At 39.9% G+C, this 25,963-nt stretch overlaps 1 protein-coding gene across 1 annotated transcript; it reads right to left on the bottom strand.

Annotated features, from left to right (window-relative positions):
- Positions 1-24,349: 24,349 nt before the first annotated feature.
- On the bottom strand, positions 24,350-25,300 carry LOC134934049 (olfactory receptor 11L1-like). The gene has a single exon (XM_063929565.1). The coding sequence runs from the start codon at positions 25,298-25,300 to the stop codon at positions 24,350-24,352; it is 951 nt and encodes a 316-aa protein (XP_063785635.1).
- Positions 25,301-25,963: the final 663 nt, after the last annotated feature.

Genomic DNA, 25,963 nt, shown 5'->3' with positions numbered 1-25,963 from the left:
TAGTGTAACCAATGTAGGATATATTCTGCAAAGTTTATCTGTATTTAACCCATGTATAGAAGAATCAACGTAAGAGTCCCTGAAAGATCAGTCTCATTTGTTATACAGTAACAGATCTGAGTAAACACACTAGCTTCGTATTATATATCCCTCCTGAGAGAATGTGTCTCAATATTATCAGATGTAATAGATATTCTGAAGACATAAATTTCTTCACAGTGAGATGGCCACAAATTTTTTCATTAATTTATATATATAATGTGACTCGCTACAGTTCATGTATTCAAATGGGCCAGACAGTCTTTGCTTGGTTATATTCCTAAAGTAAGTAACACCCAGCAAATCTCAATCCGTATTTCACAGGCATTTAAATATATGGAAGAAATCACTGTGAGTCATTTTATTGTACAGTGTCACAGGTTAGAGAAATATGATACAGTATTGAGAGTCTAATAAGTGTTGTTACACCGTGTCTGTGTCCTTTATTGGCAACACAGTTGCACAGTCTAGCTGTGACTCATATATTGCTGTAAATGTTCCAATATTGTAGCTATTTTACGTTTCTCATCAGATAGTTTTTTTTTCTGATTATTAATTTTTGCTTCTTGGATTTTACATGCCCTCTATGACACTGGGCATTGGCCTTAGCAGACAACATTGATGTAATTGCATCGTCAATGTCATGACTGGTGGCAGCAGCTGCTTTAGCACTAGAACTAGGTACTGGAAGTGGTTCCTGATCTTCAGCTATTTAATCCCTTTATTATTACAGCATACAGAACAGTGCCCCTTCATTTTAACAGCACCCCTGTAATTTTACAGTATACAGGACCAGGGTACTTTAATTTTAACAACACCACCCCAGTATTTTTACCGCATACAGGACCAGTGTACTTTTATGTTAACAACAGCACCCCTATATTTTTAAAGCAGACAGGACCAGTGTACTTTTAATTAAACAACAGAACCCATGTATTTTTACAGCATACAGGAACAGTGTACTTTTATTTTAACAACAGCACCACTGAATTTTTGAAGTATACAGGGCCAGAGTATATTTATTTTCACTGAACACCTGAATTTTTACAGCATACAGGACAGGGCCAGCACCCCTGTATCTTCACTGCATGCAGGAGGACAGTGCCCCTGCCCACTGTACAACACAGTGACAGCCAGGACAGCAACACCCATGTACAGCTGCAGCACCCATAACAGCACATGAAACACCAGTGACAGCCAGGAAAGCACCCCTAACATCACAGGGACACCTCAATGACAGGATCAGAGGTCTGTCTCCCTCACTCTCGAATTTCGTAATGAAAATGGTGGTGACGCGCGGCTGTTTATATGGAATCAAAAACCCACGAGAATCCGACAGAGAGCTGATGACATTTTGCCTTATTCTGGTATCCGAGTCAGGCGGGAAGTCCCGAGAAGGACTCAGATTCTAACTCAAAATGTGAAGTTTGGGGGGGTGCGGTTCTCTGAGAACCCTACTCTCTCATCTATAATATACAAAAAATAACAGAAGCAGCACTTTTTTAATACAGATACAGTAACCTTTTAAAACATGTATATGGCTCTGAAGAGTGGAATAGATGAAAACACAATTTTTAGTGTATTAACACCAGTACCTTACATAATTTTAGGGCCTCTGCTCTTCTTTCTTTATCCAACTCGTAATCCTCCGGGTATTTTATCTGTTAAAAAATCAAATAGAGGATGCGCTCCATAGTGTAAAACAATCTTTTTAATGATAAAATATTTTTGTATATGGATACAAATAAAGACAAACAATATTGCCAGTATCAGCAGGTATCCAGTATGCGTCAGCAGACTCCACCCTAACCCGTTTCATCACAGACTTCATCAGAGGGCTGGAGTCTGTGATGCTGGCTGCTGTATATATACACCCTCCTATTTAATTACCTGTATTTTTATCACAATTAAACAGGAAGAACAAGAAGGAACATCATATCTCTACTTAGAAACTGGAGGTGAATAAATATCTTATAAGTTCTACATCTTTAATAATCACTTAACTAACATAATAGTGTAAAGTAAGTACTTTTAGTAAAAAGCTTAAGGTAATCTGCTTAGTAGTTAAATCCTCAAACATATCCGTGACCGTTAATACCAGCATTGCCATAGAGTGGTTAGGAAATAAAGATACAGTTTACAATACATTTAGAAGTCATGACATTACATACTGAATCTTAATTGATTGCAAAGTAAACAATAAAAAAGAAAAAAGTAACAATTCAAGTTATCAGGAATAAAAATGAGATATAATTAAAACAATTTCTAGCTAATATAAGGTGTCATTTCAAATCTCTCATTTAAACCTTTGGGTTTGAGAGTGTTCAAAGTAAGTATCCAATAAGTTTCTCTTTGGTCTAATTTGCGCTCTCTATCACCACCCGTTTTCATCACTGGGATATGTTCAATCCCTTTAAACACAAGTCTGTTACAGCCACTTGCGCGTTTTTCAAGAAAGTGACTCAGGAGGCTATGATTCAGAACCTGGTTCCTTATATTTTGGGTGTGTTCAAGAATACGAATCTTAAGACATCTCTTAGTTTTACCGATATTTTTAAACCTGCAAGGGCAGGTAATCATGTAAACTACAAAAGAAGAGTTACAGTTAATAAAATTCTCAACATGAAACTCCTTCTTTTCATCACTACTAAAAAAGGTTTTTTATTTTTCTCACTTGATGTACGTACTTTACAACTACCACAATCCCTTAACATTAATTAAAGGATAATTGGATTTTGTTTCCCCTGTATTAACTGGTTCTAATCTGCTCCTTTATATATATGATTTAATGGTCGTGGTTTTTCTGAAAACTACACTAGGATGTTTAGCTATAATATTTGATTAAACTGGGTCAAGCTGTAATATGCCCCAGTTATTTAAAAGTTTGAAAATGTAAACTCCCGATTTTGTCCGATTTTTGTTTTTTTTTCTAAGTAGCAACACAGGAATTTACTAAGCATAAATTTAGACAGTATTTGGGCTATTCGTAATGGTTTTCACGGCAAAGATCAGAAATACAAATGAATAGACTATCGGTCAAACGTGGCTGTTTGTTCATACAACATGGGAATTTACTATTCATTCGTATTTGGGTGTTTGACTCTGAATGCTAAATTGCGGTCGTATTTTTTTGCGATTCGTTAAAAAAAGCAGCCAAAAAATAGACCTGCTTTTTCCAGGCGTGTTTACATATGTTGCAACTTAAAAGCAAACACACCTGAATAAGGATGCCTATAAAAGGTTCTTAGGCCCATTTCAAACAACCTACACTCAGAAATGGCTGCTGGAGTATGGTGTAGTGATCTTTTGTGTGCTGTGGGATTCCTGAGACTCAGACATAAGCCTGGAAGTAACCAGGGCCAAGAAACTGAACATGGTCAGCAGGTTGTACAGGTTCCGCGGAGGCTGCGCAGGCCTCATTTTTTTAGGGGGCATTTACTACTTGAACGCATTGTCTGATGACAGGGTCATACAGATGTTCCGTCTAAATCGTACCAACATTTTCCATCTGTATGACCTTGTCAAACTGGGCCTAGACCCTGAGACAGCATGCTCTCGCCCTGTCTAAGGCCTGCACAAACTCCTAGCTGTGTTGCACTTTATGGCTACTGGGAGCTTTCAGGCTGTGTCTGGGGATGTCACTGGAATCTCACAGCCCTCCTTTTCCAGAATACTAACACAGGTGACGTATACATAACAACCTCATCTGTTTATTTGTTGTTTTAATTACTGTCAGTGGCCAGTGATGATGTTACTGTACGTAAATTAATCTCAGTACACTTTTTTTCACAAATATAAACACAGGTGTTGGATGTTTTGCTGCCCCACATCGATGCCTCTATCTGCTTCCCTACCTAGGAGTCTCAGTGGCATGCTGTCAGGGTAGATTTCTATGAGCTTGCTGGCATTCCCAATGTGCTGGGAGCCATAGATTGCACACACATTCAGCTGAGACCACCTAGGGGCAGGCAGCACATATATACTAATCACCATCTAGACCACTCCACAAATGTCCAGGTGGTTTGTGATGCAAAACTCAAAATAATGAGTGTTGTTGCTGGTTACCCTGGGGGCTGCCATGACTCCTTCATCTTCAGTCAGTCATCCCTCTTTGATAAATTTGAGGATGGACAAATGCCAGATGGATGGCTGCTGGGTATGTTATTTGATATGTGTAGGACTTTTTATACTATGCCAAAATACAATGTGTTACTTATGTGTTGCTGTATCAGAACAGAACATATCTGTCTTTCAGGTGATGGAGGATATGGCTGTTTCTCTTGGCTTCTAACTCCATTGTCCCGACCTGATTCTCCTGCTGAACACAATTACAATAATGGACATAAGTCCACACGGAATGTGATAGAATGATGTTTTGGTGTGCTGAAATCTAGGTTTCAGTGTCTGGATAAGTCTGGTGGTCTTTTGTTGTATAGTCCCTTGAAGGTGACCCAAATTGTGTTCTGCTGCTGCTTTCTTCATAACATGTGTTTGCAACAAGATCTGCCACATGTTGAGTAGGATGAAGAAAGCAGTCAGCAAGCAGAGGAGTTAGAGACATCTGGCGACACTTGGAGTACAGATGTAGGGAGGAAGGTAAGGCAAGACCTGATAAATAGTTATTTTTAAGGTAAGTATGTTTCTTTTTTGTGTGTAAACATAAATATATTTGTGAACTCCAAAAACATTTTACTTAGAATGTGTCTGAATCCTTTAGACACACAAACATGCCCTGGCATCATGCCTTACAAATGCAGCATGTGTATTGTGTGTTTCTATTTTCAATACACATCAGATTATGAGGCACATGTAGGAAGTCTGGAGAAGTCTTTAAGCAATGATAAATGGAAGTTATAAAAAAGCATAATCCTGATTGTTATTGAATATGTTATTTACTTTATGAATGTGTGCTATATCTTAACGTTACACTTCGCCACATTTAAGATATTATCCATGCTGAATACATGTGTCCCTATGTGTGTTGTTACATGGGATTTAAGGGACACAAACTTAGTCTCATAAAAAAATATTTATTTGTTTCTGTTTGCTGGAGGAAATCTGCAGATTTGTTAGACACAACACAGTAAACAAGATTGATCCATTTTTACACACATTACTTTGGCATTTGAAATGTTTGTTATTTGTTTTGTTATACTTCATGTTTTTTAATCATATTAGTACTTTTTACAACACCCAAACGTGGCGGAACAATAATGTAAAACCTACTAAAAAGTAATGAAAACAATTTAGGTTCAACATATTAGGACACTCTCTTGTACCACAATAGCGTTATTATTGTAATGTTTATTTATGAAATGTAAATGAGTCAAAATTCAAATTGTAAGTTGTATGGGTCATGGGTTAATCTGCATGGCTGCAAATTAGTGAAGCTGCAGGATATGAGACTGATTAAAATCATGAACTAGTAATTAGAAAATCAAATACTGCAGACTTCTTTCTGCATGCTAAGGACATTCTGCATGGCTGCCAAATAGTGAAGCTGCAGGATATGAGACTGATTAGAATCATGAACTAGTAATTAGAAAATCAAATACTGCAGACTTATTTCTGCATGCTAAGGACATTCTGCATGGCTAGCAAATAGTGAAGCTGCAGGATATGAGACTGATTAGAATCATGAACTATTAATTAGAAAATCAAATACTGTGGACTTATTTCTGCATGCTAAGGACAATGTGTAGCACAGGGAACATTTTCCTGCTCCAAAAAAATACAAAGAATGTCAATAATCATTGTCAATAACAAATACCTTTTGTTATTTGTAACAGTTATAATTAATGATGTTGTTTAAAGTATTAATCTGCTAAGTGGTATATATATGCAGACAATCATACACTTACTAACTGTGTTTTTTTTCTTCTCCTAACAGAAATCTGTATCTATATTATTATTATTTTTTTTTGGGCGGTTGCTTGGATGGGCCTTTGCCTTTACCACTGTCGTGTGTGCGTGTTCTGGTGGAGCACCTTGGTGGTGAGGACACAGGCGATATAAGTGGAGTTGTCGTACCAGTACTGGTGCTTGGTTGCTGTTGGTGCTGGGAGCTGAGTGTTTCTTTGAGGTTAGTGAGAGTGGCATTGAGTTCACACGTTGCAGCATTGTGATTTTCAATAATTCTGGTGATAGATTCAATGAGCATTTGATTGGTTTCTAAACTGTTGAGGTAGTTTTGCTATTGTCTGTGATGTTCTACCATTAGGCATTGTAAGTTGCCCATGACATTTGTCATGTCTGCCCGCTTGATTTCCATGGTATTGGCAATTTGCGTGGTTGGTTCATTTTGGTGGCTGATATTTCTGCTGATTCTTCTAAGATGAGCAGTACAGATGGTGTAATGGCTAGCATTACTGCTTCACAGCACTGAGGTCATGGGTTCAATTCCCACCATGGCCTTAACTGTGTGGAGTTTGTATATTCTCCCCGTTCTTGCGTGGGTTTCCTCTGGGTACTCCGGTTTCCTCCCACAATCCAAAAATATACTGGTAGGTTAATTGGATCCCAAAAATAAAATAAAAAAAATAACCCTAGCGTGAATGTGTGTGCGTGTACATGTGGTAGGGACTATAGCTTGTAAGCTCCACTGGAGCAGGAAATTATGTCAATGGCTAAATATTCTATGTAAAGCACTGCAGAATATGTGTGCGCTATATAAATAACTGGTAATAATTAATAATAAATAAATAGGTGAGATGGTAGGCTTGATAAAATTTGGGTCTGCCTATGCAGGCAATCCTGATTAGTGGCCTGCTGTGTAGCCCAACTGTCCCAAAACACTTGATCAGAGCCTTGTGCTACTAGTGTTGTTGGGCTGTGTTGTTGTGTTGGTGTGTTTTGCGGTGGTGGTGTACTCACAAGTGCTGGGGGGTGTTTCCTTCAATTACTGGCTGCATTTGTAAAATGATTGTCTCATCCATGTCACTGTGTTGCTGGTGTTGCGTTTGGATGCTAGTAGCAGTACTTGATTCTGTAAGGTAAATGATTTTGTGGTTAGTTATCCATATGTTATAAAAATGACTCCAAAAGCAACAAACATGGAACACATGTATTTGAATGGTGATTGTACATATCCTAAATAGCAACAACATCACACATAACTTAAATACATCCATATGCCTGTTTGTGACAAATGTTGCTGGTTACTTCATTGTGAAAGCAAGCACATGATCTGTATGGTATATTATACATACTCCACCATAAAAGTGCATTTTTAAACATAAAGTGTTGCCTTTTACTGTGTTAACCAAAAACATAGTAATGTTGTTGCATGTTGGAGGCAATGTTTGCTAAAATAAACATGTAAAACAGAGGATTACAGCCTTACTCTTTGACAAGCTTACACATGTGTTTATGTTGCAGCATCTTCCAGACAATCTGCTACTGTATGGCTGAAGTGGACATACATATCTTTACTAGATGTGGAAAAGGCAATTTTACTCCTATGTTTCCATTTGATGTTTGTTGTTCTTTGGTAAGTATGGGTGATTTGGCTGGTTGGCCAGTTTATGATTATAATTAAATGGATCATTAAGAGATGACTAATATTGTATTTTGTTATAGATTCTTACTCACCATCAAGATGAGGGGAGTGTGGTTGGCGTCTTGGAGGTGTGTCCAAAATTTGGAGTGGGGGAACAGAAGAAACTTCAGACAATCTTCGTGGCGGGGTAGCCTGCTGTGGTTGGGAGAGGACATCAGACCTTTGCTTTCTTTGGTGGCACATGTGTCTGTTTTTGGTGTGGTTCAGGAGGTCACCTTCTGCTACTCAAGCCTTCTATTGAGGGACCTAGTATTTAAAGGGAAACATTTGTATGTCCATTCCTTTACAAACATAACCTGTACTACAATGAACACTTTACCTGCTTCCGCAGCGTCATCATCATCAGATATCATGGGCTGACTGTAGGGCGAGCAGTTGTGCTTTTTTCAACATAAATAAATTAATGTAATAATGCATTTGTTGTACATTCGAGCCATTATGTTTATAAAGATTACACAAAATTAATTGTTTTTGTGTTGTTTTATTTTAAAATAATACATTATTAGTTAATCTGATATTGCAAACACACACACACACACACACACACACACACACACACACACACACACATTACCACATCAATATTGCTCAATAGCCATATGCACTCTGGAAAGCGCAACACAGGAGATAATGTAGAGGCCACAAACATCAGCCAAAATTACAAATACATACACTAACAATACAAATCACACACATCTTACTTTTGTAATCTAATGTACTTAATGAAAGATGGAATTTGGAAAATCCTCTGTGATGTTCCACTACAAACACACACTAGCACAATATCAACAAATAATTAAGTAAAGCATTGTATAAAATTAATAACCACCATAACATTACTGTAACTGGTTAAGCAGTGTTGTGTCAGGGTACAAATGCAAGCTCAAACTGAGCCACAAAATAGTGTGTTTGCTATAAACATGATTACATTCTGTCCAAATTAAAATAAACATGTCACTGGTTGAAAAGTGTCTTAGGACTACTCCAGCCTCTAACATGTAAACCACTGTTTTGGGAACATTGCAGATGGATAACTGAATAAAAATACAAAGTCCAAGTTTTAAACACTAAAATGTGCTAAAGGACAATCTTACTGCTTTACAATTCTATGACACACAAACTAAAAAAATCACATGCTAAATTTAAAATAAAATTACAACATCACATACAATACTGTTATATGCTACATTGGCTTTTGTATTAACCATTAACAAAAACAATGTATTTGGTGTCGTACACTTAAAGATGGTAGTAATGCGTCACATGCCACACATTTTCAATATGCATTAATACATAACAAATGTTTGAAAATGTTATTAAGAAAACACATGCTCACCATCCTTCCTGGTCTGAACGGAATCACGGACATAGGTTGCTGACACTACTTCAGGAGGTAATAAACTGCATGGGTTCTTCGTAGTCCAGATTTCTGGCAATGAAGGGCTGTCCACCACCGGTCTTGCTAGCCGACTTCGCCTCCTTGGCTATTTTGGACTTGACACATCGCTTTATGTCATAGTACCGTTTGCAGCATGTGTCCTCTGTCCGCTTGACCACCCCCTCACTATTTACAGCAGTAACAACTTTAGCCCACAACAACGTCTTCTTCTGTGTTGGCACCTTGGCGAACTCAGGCCCAAATAGCTGACACTGATATTTCATAAGCTCCCGCACCAATGCCACATTTTCTGCCTAACTAAATTTTACATTCCGCCCAGTCTTAGTAGTGGTGCATGGCTGAGGAGCTGTATGACTGTCACTGTCACTTGAGGCTGCAGCAGCAACCTCACCCACCTCCTCCACTTCACTAACCTCTCTCTCACTCACCTCCTCCACCTGACCAACCTCCTCCCCCTCACTCACACCCTCCACCTCACTCACCTCTGCCACCTCACCCACCTCTGAGTCAGACATAATTGTGTGTATAAACAATTAACACTGAAAAATAATAAGACAAACAACACACTACTCCACTACCACTAAACAACACACACACACACACACACACACACACACACACACACACAAACAAACACTGACAAGAGACTACAAATAAAAAAAACTAGGATAAAAAATAAGACAAACCAAACATAAACAAGACGACAAGAATGACAAGACTACTTTCAAACACAATACTACACTCAGAACTTGCAAAAAAACTCCACAAAAAACCAACTACTCACCAACCTCCACAGCACAACCTCTCTCGTCACCACTAAATAAACCCACGAGGTGCGGATGGTTTGGGGCATATTTATATGGCTGCGCACTGATACTCCTACATCTGAAATACAACCACTCACGAACGTAGGTGAAAATCGAAACTAAAAGTGCAAATGTGGCCGTAGTTGCTCAAAAACACTGCCGTGTTTAACATTGTCAGTAATCTAGTAAAAATATCAAAAACATGAACGAAAATGTGATTGACGGCCGCAAATGTAGAAAAAAAATACGACATATATCGACATCGGAAAATACGAAAACCATTAACTCGACAGCTTAGTAAATTAGCATAGATAAATTCAAAAAGTTGCAGGAAAATGCACCCGATAAAAAATGAGTTTAAACTCTACCCAAACCGACTCAAACACAAATATTAGTAAATAAACCCTCTTGTGGGATGTCACCAGTTTGTAAAATTATTTAAAATGTGGAATGATCCCGTGAGGTCTACGCCTGACAAAAAAACCTCACAGTTTGTTATACTAATGATAAGTTTCTAAAGGAATGCTATAGAATACTTGATGCATGCTACTTTGATCTCATCAGGTTATTAATATTCGAAAAGAAAAAAATACTCAAAGAAACTGAAAAGGAGCTTGAGTTCTTTGAGAGTGATTCACAACTGAAGGGGGAAATTAATGAGTTTAAAAAACAAATAGATAAAAAGATTGCTACTATAGAGGAAAAAATGAAATACACTAAAAGCAAAAATTTGTACAGGATAAATTGGATTACCTGAAAAATCAGGTCAGGAATTAGAATACCAAGTCGTACTATGACTAAAATGAAATATGACTCATCTATCTATAGTACTGGTACATTTGTTGAGAAACCACTAAGGGGATCTTGTGATCAGAGACAGCAAAACCATTTTCATAACTCTAATTCCCGCAGACACCAAAGGTACAAAGAGATTGGAATGTTATCAGTGCCAAGCAACGTCCCACCCATTATGCCTATCGACAGAGTACCAAACAACCTTCATCTAAAACATAATAATGCTAATGGCTTCATCCATAAAAATAGATATGTGTTTATACTCTAGGAAGTATGATGAATATGAGGATCAACGTGTTTTCAGGGAAAGAACGCTAAACACGTCAGAAACACACACCCCTACAAGTCAAAAAATACATCTAGAGGAAGCAGAGGAAAGGGAATTACCAAAGTGAGAAGCAAAGATACGAAACATGCAGTAAATAATGAAAATGTAGGAATCTTTAATCTATCTAAAATTCAGATAAAACCAGTTGAAAAACAGGTCCTACAAAAAGGGCCGTCATTTGCTCCTTCATGTCATGTAAATAAAACTAAATTATATATCGACTTGAATTTTTATGTCATAAATCTCACACTTAAATGGCATTTTCTTCATAAAAATGTTGCCCCTGTAAATAATTGGATACAGAATTTCTCTAACGCTTGGTCTTCAGGGCTTAAGCCTAAATCAACCTATTTTCTTGTACTTTCAAAGGGACATTTTATAGAGATGTTTGCGCAAAAAAATTATAGATGATATAGAAAAATTGCAGCCTACTAATAAGGGTATAAATAATAATCTTACTAAAGCAGAATATCAAGCTTTTAAAGATTTGTCTGCTAATACAAATATCATGATTAAAAGCACAGACAAGGGGTGTTGCATCATTATCCTTGATCGTGCTTTTTATTTTAAAGAAGATTATAATTTATTGGGTGATGTCTCATATAGAAAATTGGACAGTGACCCTACATCTGCATTTGTCACTAAACTAGAGTTTATATGAACGCTCCATTCATCTCTGAACCAAGTTCTCACAACTTGCTGGGTAATATACCGGAGACTTTTAACTTATTATGTTGAATCAAATGGGCATTGTTTCCCAGAGAGACTTATTTTAATCCTCAAATTATTATGTGGAACTGAAACTCTATGGTACTATCATACCAGTTTGCAAGACAGCAGAGTTTATTGCTATTGTCCAGTATTGGTCTTTTATCAATAGATAGATGTTTGTTTTTAATTTAATTGATGTATTAAATTTGCCTATATTCTAACCGCAGTCTATTCCTTATTTAATTCATCCAGAAACCCTAAGCGCTGTTTCTTTCACTATTTTACTAAACTAAAGGTTATGCTTAATGAAGGTTTACATAACAAATGTATCAACCTAGAGGAATATAAATATCTTCTTAATAAATGTACAAAGCTGGCTACTTTTTACCATCTCCCTAAATTGCATAAGGATTTTTGGCATCATCGGGGCACCCAATAATTGCTGGTATAGGCTCCCTGACTTCTAGGATTTCCGAGTTTGTGGACATATATATTAAAAAATATGTTTTAAGTTTACCTTCTTATATATGAGATTCCACCCATGTGTTACAATTTATCAGAGACCTTGAGTGGAAGAGTGATTATAAATGGTGTACAGTAGATGTACAATCACCGCTTTACCACACTCTAAGGGAATTGAGAGTGTATGGAAAACACTTATGGCTGATCCAGAATTACCTGGCCCATTAATTGAGCTTATATGTGAATGTTTGAATTTCATTTTAAAGCGTAACTATTTTACTTTTTTGGATGAATGGTTTATACAGCAGTGTGGCACAGTGATGGGTAGGATTTGTGTCCCACGCCTGGCTAATATCTACATGGGCCAGTGTGAAAATGAGACTATTGACTTGCTATCTGAACATATTGTACTCTTTAAGAGGTACATTGACAATATTTTGATAGTATGGAAGGGTAGCACTGAATAGTTTACTGAGTTCATGAATATTATTTATGTGAATGATTTTAATTTAAATATCACATATATTATGGGTATTAATAAGATACAGTTTTTAGATCTTGTTCTTGATAGCACAGAGTTTGCCAAACTGGAAAAATTTAAATATACATATTTTTTTTTTTAAAGTTGACTGTAATAGTTATCTGAAGCTTTCTAGTTTCCACTAGAGATGAGCGGGTTCGGTTTCTTTGAATCCGAACCCGCACGAACTTCACTTTTTTTTTCACGGGTCCGAGCGACTCGGATCTTCCCGCCTTGCTCGGTTAACCCGAGCGCGCCCGAACGTCATCATGACGCTGTCGGATTCTCTCGAGACTCGGATTCTATATAAGGAGCCGCGCGTCGCCGCCATTTTCACACGTGCATTGAGATTGATAGGGAGAGGACGTGGCTGGCGTCCTCTCCATTTAGATTAGATTTAGAAGAGAGAGAGAGAGAGAGATTGCTGTGATACTGTAGATTAGAAGAGAGTGCAGAGTGCAGACAGAGTTTAGTGACTGACGACCACAGTGACCAGTGACCACCAGAGACAGTGCAGTTGTTTGTTTTATTTAATATATCCGTTCTCTGCCTGAAAAAAACGATACACAGTCACACAGTGACTCAGTCTGTGTGCACTGCTCAGCCCAGTGTGCTGCACATCAATGTATTGTATATAAAGCTTATAATTGTGGGGGAGACAGGGGAGCACTGCAGGTTGTTATAGCAGGAGCCAGGAGTACATGATAAATAATATTATATTAAAATTAAACAGTGCACACTTTTGCTGCAGGAGTGCCACTGCCAGTGTGACTAGTGGTGACCAGTGCCTGACCACCAGTATATTAGTAGTATTGTATACTATCTCTTTATCAACCAGTCTATATTAGCAGCAGACACAGTACAGTGCGGTAGTTCACGGCTGTGGCTACCTCTGTGTCGGCACTCGGCAGGCAGTCCGTCCATCCATAATTGTATTATATACCACCTAACCGTGGTTTTTTTTTTCTTTCTTTATACCGTCGTCATAGTCATACTAGTTGTTACGAGTATACTACTATCTCTTTATCAACCAGTGTACAGTGCGGTAGTTCACGGCTGTGGCTACCTCTGTGTCGGAACTCGGCAGGCAGTCCGTCCATCCATAATTGTATTATAATATATACCACCTAACCGTGGTTTTTTTTTCGTTCTTTATACCGTCGTCATACTAGTTGTTACGAGTATACTACTATCTCTTTATCAACCAGTGTACAGTGTGGTAGTTCACGGCTGTGGCTACCTCTGTGTCGGAACTCGGCAGGCAGTCCGTCCATCCATAATTGTATTACAATATATACCACCTAACCGTGGTTTTTTTTTCGTTCTTTATACCGTCGTCATACTAGTTGTTACGAGTATACTACTATCTCTTTATCAACCAGTGTACAGTGCGGTAGTTCACGGCTGTGGCTACCTCTGTGTCGGCACTCGGCAGGCAGTCCGTCCAACCATAATTGTATTATATACCACCTAACCGTGTTTTTTTTTTCATTCTTTATACCGTCGTCATACTAGTTGTTACGAGTATACTACTATCTCTTTATCAACCAGTGTACAGTGCGGTAGTTCACGGCTGTGGCTACCTCTGTGTCGGCACTCGGCAGGCAGTCCGTCCAACCATAATTGTATTATATACCACCTAACCGTGGTTTTTTTTTCATTCTTTATACCGTCGTCATACTAGTTGTTACGAGTATACTACTATCTCTTTATCAACCAGTGTACAGTGCGGTAGTTCACGGCTGTGGCTACCTCTGTGTCGGCACTCGGCAGCCCGTCCATAATTGTATATACCAGTGACCTAACCGTGGTTTTTTTTTCTTTCTTTATACATACATACTAGTTACGAGTATACTATCTCTTTATCAACCAGTCTATATATTAGCAGCAGACACAGTACAGTGCGGTAGTTCACGGCTGTGGCTACCTCTGTGTCGGCACTCGGCAGCCCGTCCATAATTGTATATACCACCTAACCGTGGTTTTTTTTTCTTTCTTTATACATACATACTAGTTACGAGTATACTATCTCTTTATCAACCAGTCTATATATTAGCAGCAGACACAGTACAGTGCGGTAGTTCACGGCTGTGGCTACCTCTGTGTCGGCACTCCGCAGCCCGTCCATAATTGTATATACCAGTGACCTAACCGTGGTTTTTTTTTCTTTCTTTATACATACATACTAGTTACGAGTATACTATCTCTTTATCAACCAGTCTATATATTAGCAGCAGACACAGTACAGTGCGGTAGTTCACGGCTGTGGCTACCTCTGTGTCGGCACTCGGCAGCCCGTCCATAATTGTATATACCAGTGACCTAACCGTGGTTTTTTTTTCTTTCTTTATACATACATACTAGTTACGAGTATACTATCTCTTTATCAACCAGTCTATATATTAGCAGCAGACACAGTACAGTGCGGTAGTTCACGGCTGTGGCTACCTCTGTGTCGGCACTCGGCAGCCCGTCCATAATTGTATATACCAGTGACCTAACCGTGGTTTTTTTTTCTTTCTTTATACATACATACTAGTTACGAGTATACTATCTCTTTATCAACCAGTCTATATATTAGCAGCAGACACAGTACAGTGCGGTAGTTCACGGCTGTGGCTACCTCTGTGTCGGCACTCGGCAGCCCGTCCATAATTGTATACTAGTATCCAATCCATCCATCTGCATTGTTTACCTGAGGTGCCTTTTAGTTGTGCCTATTAAAATATGGAGAACAAAAATGTTGAGGTTCCAAAATTAGGGAAAGATCAAGATCCACTTCCACCTCGTGCTGAAGCTGCTGCCACTAGTCATGGCCGAGACGATGAAATGCCAGCAACGTCGTCTGCCAAGGCCGATGCCCAATGGCATAGTACAGAGCATGTCAAAACCAAAACACCAAATATCAGTAAAAAAAGGACTCCAAAACCTAAAATAAAATTGTCGGAGGAGAAGCGTAAACTTGCCAATATGCCATTTACCACACGGAGTGGCAAGGAACGGCTGAGGCCCTGGCCTATGTTCATGGCTAGTGGTTCAGCTTCACATGAGGATGGAAGCACTCAGCCTCTCGCTAGAAAACTGAAAAGACTCAAGCTGGCAAAAGCACCGCAAAGAACAGTGCGTTCTTTGAAATCCCAAATCCACAAGGAGAGTCCAATTGTGTCGGTTGCGATGCCTGACCTTCCCAACACTGGACGTGAAGAGCATGCGCCTTCCACCATTTGCACGCCCCCTGCAAGTGCTGGAAGGAGCACCCGCAGTCCAGTTCCTGATAGTCAGATTGAAGATGTCAGTGTTGAAGTACACCAGGATGAGGAGGATATGGGTGTTGCTGGCGCTGGGGAGGAAATTGACCAGGAGGATTCTGATGGTGAGGTGGTTTGTTTAAGACAGGCACCCGGGGAGACAGCTGTTGTCCGTGGGAGGAATATGGCCGTTGACATGCCAGGTGAAAATACCCAAAAAATCAGCTCTTCGGTGTGGAGGTATTTCACCAGAAATGCGGACAACAGGTGTCAAGCCGTGTGTTCCCTTTGTCAAGCTGTAATAAGTAGGGGTAAGGACGTTAACCACCTCGGAACATCCTCCCTTATACGTCACCTGCAGCGCATTCATAATAAGTCAGTGACAAGTTCAAAAACTTTGGGTGACAGCGGAAGCAGTCCACTGACCAGTAAATCCCTTCCTCTTGTAACCAAGCTCACGCAAACCACCCCACCAACTCCCTCAGTGTCAATTTCCTCCTTCCCCAGGAATGCCAATAGTCCTGCAGGCCATGTCACTGGCAAGTCTGACGAGTCCTCTCCTGCCTGGGATTCCTCCGATGCATCCTTGCGTGTAACGCCTACTGCTGCTGGCGCTGCTGTTGTTGCCGCTGGGAGTCGATGGTCATCCCAGAGGGGAAGTCGTAAGCCCACTTGTACTACTTCCAGTAAGCAATTGACTGTTCAACAGTCCTTTGCGAGGAAGATGAAATATCACAGCAGTCATCCTACTGCAAAGCGGATAACTGAGTCCTTGACAACTATGTTGGTGTTAGACGTGCGTCCGGTGTCCGCCGTTAGTTCACAGGGAACTAGACAATTTATTGAGGCAGTGTGCCCCCGTTACCAAATACCATCTAGGTTCCACTTCTCTAGGCAGGCGATACCGAGAATGTACACGGACGTCAGAAAAAGACTCACCAGTCTCCTAAAAAATGCAGTTGTACCCAATGTCCACTTAACCACGGACATGTGGACAAGTGGAGCAGGGCAGGGTCAGGACTATATGACTGTGACAGCCCACTGGGTAGATGTATGGACTCCCGCCGCAAGAACAGCAGCGGCGGCACCAGTAGCAGCATCTCGCAAACGCCAACTCTTTCCTAGGCAGGCTACGCTTTGTATCACCGCTTTCCAGAATACGCACACAGCTGAAAACCTCTTACGGCAACTGAGGAAGATCATCGCGGAATGGCTTACCCCAATTGGACTCTCCTGTGGATTTGTGGCATCGGACAACGCCAGCAATATTGTGTGTGCATTAAATATGGGCAAATTCCAGCACGTCCCATGTTTTGCACATACCTTGAATTTGGTGGTGCAGAATTTTTTAAAAAACGACAGGGGCGTGCAAGAGATGCTGTCGGTGGCCAGAAAAATTGCGGGACACTTTCGGCGTACAGGCACCACGTACAGAAGACTGGAGCACCACCAAAAACTACTGAACCTGCCCTGCCATCATCTGAAGCAAGAAGTGGTAACGAGGTGGAATTCAACCCTCTATATGCTTCAGAGGTTGGAGGAGCAGCAAAAGGCCATTCAAGCCTATACAATTGAGCACGATATAGGAGATGGAATGCACCTGTCTCAAGTGCAGTGGAGAATGATTTCAACGTTGTGCAAGGTTCTGATGCCCTTTGAACTTGCCACACGTGAAGTCAGTTCAGACACTGCCAGCCTGAGTCAGGTCATTCCCCTCATCAGGCTTTTGCAGAAGAAGCTGGAGGCATTGAAGAAGGAGCTAAAAGGGAGCGATTCCGCTAGGCATGTGGGACTTGTGGATGCAGCCCTTAATTCGCTTAACAAGGATTCACGGGTGGTCAATCTGTTGAAATCAGAGCACTACATTTTGGCCACCGTGCTCGATCCTAGATTTAAAGCCTACCTTGGATCTCTCTTTCCGGCAGACACAGGTCTGCTGGGGTTGAAAGACCTGCTGGTGACAAAATTGTCAAGTCAAGCGGAACGCGACCTGTCAACATCTCCTCCTTCACATTCTCCCGCAACTGGGGGTGCGAGGAAAAGGCTCAGAATTCCGAGCCCACCCGCTGGCGGTGATGCAGGGCAGTCTGGAGCGACTGCTGATGCTGACATCTGGTCCGGACTGAAGGACCTGACAACGATTACGGACATGTCGTCTACTGTCACTGCATATGATTCTCTCAACATTGATAGAATGGTGGAGGATTATATGAGTGACCGCATCCAAGTAGGCACGTCACACAGTCCGTACTTATACTGGCAGGAAAAAGAGGCAATTTGGAGGCCCTTGCACAAACTGGCTTTATTCTACCTAAGTTGCCCTCCCACAAGTGTGTACTCCGAAAGAGTGTTTAGTGCCGCCGCTCACCTTGTCAGCAATCGGCGTACGAGGTTACATCCAGAAAATGTGGAGAAGATGATGTTCATTAAAATGAATTATAATCAATTCCTCCGCGGAGACATTGACCAGCAGCAATTGCCTCCACAAAGTACACAGGGAGCTGAGATGGTGGATTCCAGTGGGGACGAATTGATAATCTGTGAGGAGGGGGATGTACACGGTGATATATCGGAGGGTGAAGATGAGGTGGACATCTTGCCTCTGTAGAGCCAGTTTGTGCAAGGAGAGATTAATTGCTTCTTTTTTGGGGGGGGTCCAAACCAACCCGTCATATCAGTCACAGTCGTGTGGCAGACCCTGTCACTGAAATGATGGGTTGGTTAAAGTGTGCATGTCCTGTTTTGTTTATACAACATAAGGGTGGGTGGGAGGGCCCAAGGATAATTCCATCTTGCACCTCTTTTTTCTTTTCTTTTTCTTTGCATCATGTGCTGATTGGGGAGGGTTTTTTGGAAGGGACATCCTGCGTGACACTGCAGTGCCACTCCTAAATGGGCCCGGTGTTTGTGTCGGCCACTAGGGTCGCTAATCTTACTCACACAGTCAGCTACCTCATTGCGCCTCTTTTTTTCTTTGCGTCATGTGCTGTTTGGGGAGGGTTTTTTGGAAGGGACATCCTGCGTGACACTGCAGTGCCACTCCTAGATGGGCCCGGTGTTTGTGTCGGCCACTAGGGTCGCTAATCTTACTCACACAGCTACCTCATTGCGCCTCTTTTTTTCTTTGCGTCATGTGCTGTTTGGGGAGGGTTTTTTGGAAGGGACATCCTGCGTGACACTGCAGTGCCACTCCTAGATGGGCCCGGTGTTTGTGTCGGCCACTAGGGTCGCTAATCTTACTCACACAGTCAGCTACCTCATTGCGCCTCTTTTTTTCTTTGCGTCATGTGCTGTTTGGGGAGGGTTTTTTGGAAGGGCCATCCTGCGTGACACTGCAGTGCCACTCCTAGATGGGCCCGGTGTTTGTGTCGGCCACTAGGGTCGCTAATCTTACTCACACAGTCAGCTACCTCATTGCGCCTCTTTTTTTCTTTGCGTCATGTGCTGTTTGGGGAGGGTTTTTTGGAAGGGCCATCCTGCGTGACACTGCAGTGCCACTCCTAGATGGGCCCGGTGTTTGTGTCGGCCACTAGGGTCGCTAATCTTACTCACACAGCTACCTCATTGCGCCTCTTTTTTTCTTTGCGTCATGTGCTGTTTGGGGAGGGTTTTTTGGAAGGGACATCCTGCGTGACACTGCAGTGCCACTCCTAGATGGGCCCGGTGTTTGTGTCGGCCACTAGGGTCGCTTATCTTACTCACACAGCGACCTCGGTGCAAATTTTAGGACTAAAAATAATATTGTGAGGTGTGAGGTATTCAGAATAGACTGAAAATGAGTGTAAATTATGGTTTTTGAGGTTAATAATACTTTGGGATCAAAATGACCCCCAAATTCTATGATTTAAGCTGTTTTTTAGTGTTTTTGGAAAAAAACACCCGAATCCAAAACACACCCGAATCCGACAAAAATAATTCGGTGAGGTTTTGCCAAAACGCGTTCGAACCCAAAACACGGCCGCGGAACCGAACCCAAAACCAAAACACAAAACCCGAAAAATTTCAGGCGCTCATCTCTAGTTTCCACCTCATTGAGTGGAAAAAGAATATCCCTTTCTCTCAGTTCTCACATCTTTGGAGGAACTGTGCCAGTTTGGATAGATTTGATAAACAAGCTGAAGACTATACAGAAAGGTTTATGGATAGAGGTTATCCAAAAACCATAAAAGAATAATCCAGGCATAGAGCCAGTAATAAAGTCAGAGAGGACCTATTTATTGGATACTTACTTTAAACACACTTAAACCCAAAGGTTTAAATAAGGGATTTGAAATTACACCTTATATTAGCTAGAAATTATATAATTATTTCTCATCTTTATTCCTGATTACTTGAATTGTTACTTTTATCTTTTTTATTCTTTACTTTTCAATCAATTAAGATTTAGTATGTAATGTCATGACTTATAAATGTATTGTAAACTGTATCTCTATTTCCTAACCACTCTATGGCAATGCTGGTAGTAATGGTCATGGATATGTTGCAGATTTTACTACTTATCTGCTTAGCTTATGCTTTTTACTAAAAGTACTTACTTTATACTATTATGATAGTTAAGTGATTATTAAAGATGTAGGATTTATATGTTATTTATTCACCGCCGATTTCTAAGTAGAGATATGGTGTTCATTCTTGTTCTTCCTGTTTAATTGTGATAAAATACAGGTGATTCAATAGGAGGGTGTATATAAACAGCGACCAGTGTCACAGACTCCATCCCTCTTTCAAAGTCTGTGATGAAACATGTTAAGGTGGAGTCTGTTGACGCAACTAAGTCTCTGATTCCCGGTGTCCTGGACATTTGATGCTCAGCAGCTGTGATCCTACCTGTGATGGTATCCTAGGCTGGAGTCCGGTGAAGGGGTTGAGGAATCCTGTTCCGCCATAAGCAGTGTTACATTATTAGCAAGGGATCTCTGTGTGGAATCATGTGGTAACCAGCCCACACTAGCTACATGCTGGTACGGGCAATATTGTTTGTCTTTATTTGTATCCGTATACAAAAAAAATTATTATAAAAAAAATGGTTTTATACTATGGAGCGCATCCTCTATTTGCTTTTTTAACAGACATATATATATATATATATATATATATATATACTTGTTGGATGGACCGGCACTCTACCCCTCAAATGACCACCATACCCGGTGCCCTCTGGAATACATTGGAATAGATGCCTCTTTCAAACAGTAGCATCACTCGTAGGATTTATAATCAAGAAAAATGTGTATTTCACATCAAAGTCTGACTTTGATGTGAAATACACATTTTTCTTGATTATAAATCCTACGAGTGCCGCTGCTGTTTGAAAGAGACATCTATATATATAAATATATATATATGTATATATATATATATATATCTATATATATATATATATATATATATAGAAAACGTGTAACCGGCACTCTCACTTCCAATTCACATGCCGCAGTGCTCATTGGTATAAATGCATAGATCCTCCGAAATATGGCACTCTGCGGTCTCTTTCTGAAAATTAATTACAGCTCCAGCCAAGCTTGCAACAAGGTTTTGGCTTTAATCGCCTTTGTTAAGCAGCATAATTATCATAATTTAACAGCTCTGATTGTGTACCTTAAATACCCTTACCTCTCTCCTCCTCTGCGCCACGGCCTCTCACCTGCTTCCGGCTATGTAACTGCGGCTTCTGGGTGCAACATCCTTCTCCTACCCTCTCCAAACACTGTGTGTTACCATGGCAACCCCCGAGTATCTCACAGGCGCCAGCAGCTTAGTGTATACATCAGTGATGGCGCTTGTGTGTCAGGACGGGTGTAGTATGGCTGACCAGTGGTCTCCTGACCGCCGGTCAGCTTACCGATGCCGGGATCCCGGGAGCATACCAATGCCGAGATCCCAGCAGGGAGGGGTGAGTGCAGCAAGCCCCTTGTGGGCTCGGTGGCGACTCCCACTCTATGGGTGTCGTGGACACCCAAGAGTGGAAATAGTCCCTGTTGGTCGGCATGCCGACTATCGGGATAGTGAGCCTTCAGGATGGTGTAGGAGGTCATGTGACTGTCGGTCAGCAGACCGCCGGTCACATGAATACCACCCATCAGGACATCTCCCCAGTGTCAATGCATAATGAACCACTTGCAAGAGGGATCAGGATATCCATGGCTACTGAGGAAGAGAAAGACACCATAATGAAGTGAAAAAACATACATTTAAAACAATGTCTACTTTAAAAAACATGTAAAATACATATTGGATTTTCAGCTCTTATTTCTATCTAGAATCTGGTTCACATATTGAAAGAGAACAGTATTGATTAACAATATCTAAGAAATGATGTATCCCATTAAATTGTGTCTCTAGATGTAAGGTACTATAGTACTGAGGCTACTTATAAGAATACATTTAAATTTAATTGATCGTTTAGACCTTAAGGTTTTACTGTCTCTAGAAGGTGGATCCACCTGGACCCTGGGTGCGGGCAGTATCTCAATCTTGTGGCTACCCAACTCCCTATTCACCCCCATCTTCTGGATGTCTCTCCCAGTGTCAAATGTTAATTGATTGATACAGCATTCTTTAGAGGTGAACCAATAAATCTTGAGACATATTTCTAACCCATTTTGTAGTCTCTATTTCTTGAACTGGCTTCAAAGGAGGTATGCTTATTTGGGATTGAAGTAGATCATTTAAACACACAATATTTTATGACTGGTCCAAGATCAATATCTTTCTTTCTTGAGCAGTAAATCATTCTGCTACTAACAACCCCTCCTGCAGCCCTGAAACAATACACATACAGGACACAGCATGTCAGCCATATTGATATATTTGTTAGGTAACTCATACTGTACAGTTTCTAAAATGTCATATATGGTTATGCCTAGGCATGACCATGATAGTACTTGTCATGTATTTTCTGATATTTCAGAATTTGGGGAACTAAAAGTAATAACTTCCACAGAAATGCTAGAAATATTGCTGCAATAATTTATATGCTTGAATTTAAAAGTGACATCTATTAAATATTAGAGATGTGCAGATTCGGATTTACCCGGATCTCAAAACAGCATCTTATTGGCTCTTGGATGTCACGTGTTTTGTTTAGCAGATAGAAAAATCTGTATAAATGTGAACTCGCGTTAATTTTGGAGTTAAGAACCAAATAAAACCAAACTTGCAAATCTCAAAAAAATATAGGTATAATTGATACATTTGCTTTTGTAACATCTTGATACCTGTTTATCACAGATGAACATGCTCTGTTTTTTTGTCAACAACTATAAAGTACTACTTTTATGTATTTTTTTTACATTTCTGAAATATTATTTAATGCAGATTTTCATGATAGACATGTCGTTATCCAAAGAAAATGAGGATACAATTACATTTGTAAATGTTAAGAATTGTGTGCATATCCACCATAAACTGTGACTTTCAGTATATTGATATATATATATATATATTTTACACAAAACATAATTCTCAAAAGCACACATGTTAAACTATGTGTTGCAATAGCACATGGTGCCAACTGTACTTAAATTGGATACACGCTACAAGATTATGCAATGTAGTCCGAGTTTGGTGGCCATGTGAGACTGTAGATGAAATTTTTTTTTTTTTAAAAGGGCAATCATTAACAAGGCTTAATCATGCCTTGCAAATAATTGTCCCTTTAAAAAAATGTCAGATTTTGGCCAGCATCCCTCATGGCCACCGAACTTGGACTCCATTACTTCCCAGCCCATCACTCTGATATTTCTGGTTGGAATGAAAATCTGGTAATGTATGGGAGCACATAACAATTGACTATTTACTCACAAACACTGGAAAACAGACAAAAATGGTTATTCAGGCACATCTGTAAAATCTGTTTGATTTAACCAATTTATCCTAATGACCAATTTTGTAAGTTTTCCTTTTTTTTGAGCAAATGGTTGACAGTGATTTGCTCACAGACATTTCCAGTTTTTCATTCCAACCAGACAGATTGGACAGATAACCTTATAGTGTGTACCTAGTTTAAACCCTGAAAAAGGATAACATGGAAAGAGATAAAATACCACCCAATCAGCTCCTGTCATGTTTCAAACACAGCCTGTAACATGACAGTACGGAGCTGGTTGGTGGGGACATAATAACTCTCCAATTTATAATTTTTCAAGGCTTAGTACATCTGCCCTATGGTCTGAAAAAATGACAATAGACTGTGGACATCAATAAAGTGTATGGGGTAGATTTACTAAAGCTTCTAAAACATAATGGTGGTAACATTGCCAAAAGCAACCAATCAGAGTCTGTCTATCAATTTCTAGAAGGAAACAGAGAAATGAAAGCTATGATCTGATTATTTGCTAAGGGCAACACACCACTTGCCATTTTTATAAGCTTTAGTAAATCTACCCCTACTGTGTGTCTCATGGTGATATCTATGTGTTATGATAAACAGCATTTTTGTACAATTTTGTACAAAATTAAATTTAGTTTATTCTCAAAAAATTTTAACTTTCGTGCCTGAAATTGTTCATGAAATCACTCAAATTCCATTTACATTTTTCAAAAGCTTTCTTAAAGTCTTTATTCCTTAGGCTGTATATAAATGGGTTAAGCAGTGGTGTCACCACAGTGTAAAGCAGCGATACTATCTTACTGATAGCTCTTAATTGTCCTCTTGTTGGAACCATATACACAGTAATAAGAGATCCAAAAAATATACACACAACAGTCAGGTGGGAACTGCAGGTGGAGAAGGCTTTCTGCCTCCCACTGATGGAGCGAATGCTTAGGATGGTGGTGATGATATACACATAAGAAACAAAGATTATTATAAATGGGAATACAAGTGAAACAACACAAATTAAAATGGTCTGGTTTTGAAATACCGAAGTATCAGAACATGAAAGCTCTAGAATAGGAGTTAAATCACAAAAGAAATTATCAACAACATTAGGTCCACAGAAGTCTAATTTGTATGTAGCTACTGCATTCATCGACACCAACAAGAAACTCAAAGACCATGATGCTATGACAGATACAAGACAGAATCTTTTGTTGATTATAGAGCTGTATCGCAGTGGGTTGCAGATAGCCACATAACGGTCATAAGACATCACTGCCAGGATTAGACATTCAAATATTTCTGAATTACCAAACACAAAAAACTGTAATATACAGGCAACAAGAGACATGGTGCCACCATTGTGCAGGACAATGTGAAGTAAGTTGGGGAGAATGTCCGTGGTCATCAGGATGTCCAGTAGAGCTATTATTGTGATGAAGAAATACATTGGTGAGTGGAGATTTTTGTTTACGGAAACTAAAGCAATGATAATAACATTACCGCATATGATGACACAGTAATCGATGAGCAGGAAAGAAAACAGTAGACTATTGAGGCTGTGGAGATTCAGAAATCCCAGGATAAAGATGTGTGAAATATTATTCTTGTGCATGTCTTCATCTCAACACCAGCCTCACACTGTAGATACTGTATAATTAAAAGTGACACATTTTCTATTAAAGAGGGCAATAACACAACATTCTTCAAAGTATAAGTATTTGAGAGATTTGAAAGTAAATCTACAGATGTAGCCATGCTCATCTTACTGTGATGTGACTATTCACAACCGGTGATCACACCATTAATTCAAGGAATTAATGGAGCGATCGCCAGCTGTATATAGTCACAGCCTGGCATGCCATGCATCAAGCCATTTTGCAATATGCCGCATCACAGCAAAGATCTCTTCTTGCTCGATAACAAAAGAAAAACTCATAAAAATAGTAGTTATTATTATTATTATCCTTTATTTATATGGCGCCACAAGGGTTCCGCAGTTCCCAATTACAGAGTACATAAACAAATAATCAAACAGGAAAACAGCAACTTACAGTTGATGACAGTATAGGACAAGTACAGGGTAAATAAACATAGTTACATCAGCAGATGACACTGGAATAAGTATCAGGTGGCAGAAGACTGATGGAATTGGTGCAGTTGAAGATTATTAAAGTAAGAAAGGATTAGCACATGAGGGAAGAGGGCCCTGCTCATGAGAGCTTACATTCTAAAGGGGAGGGGTAGACAGACAGGGGTGACACAGTTGGGGTACATA

This window comes from Pseudophryne corroboree, chromosome 6 (assembly GCF_028390025.1).
Source record: "Pseudophryne corroboree isolate aPseCor3 chromosome 6, aPseCor3.hap2, whole genome shotgun sequence".
NCBI lineage: Eukaryota > Metazoa > Chordata > Amphibia > Anura > Myobatrachidae > Pseudophryne > Pseudophryne corroboree.
Note: the sequence above shows the minus strand (reverse complement) of the source record. Positions and strands in the feature narration are given on the sequence as shown.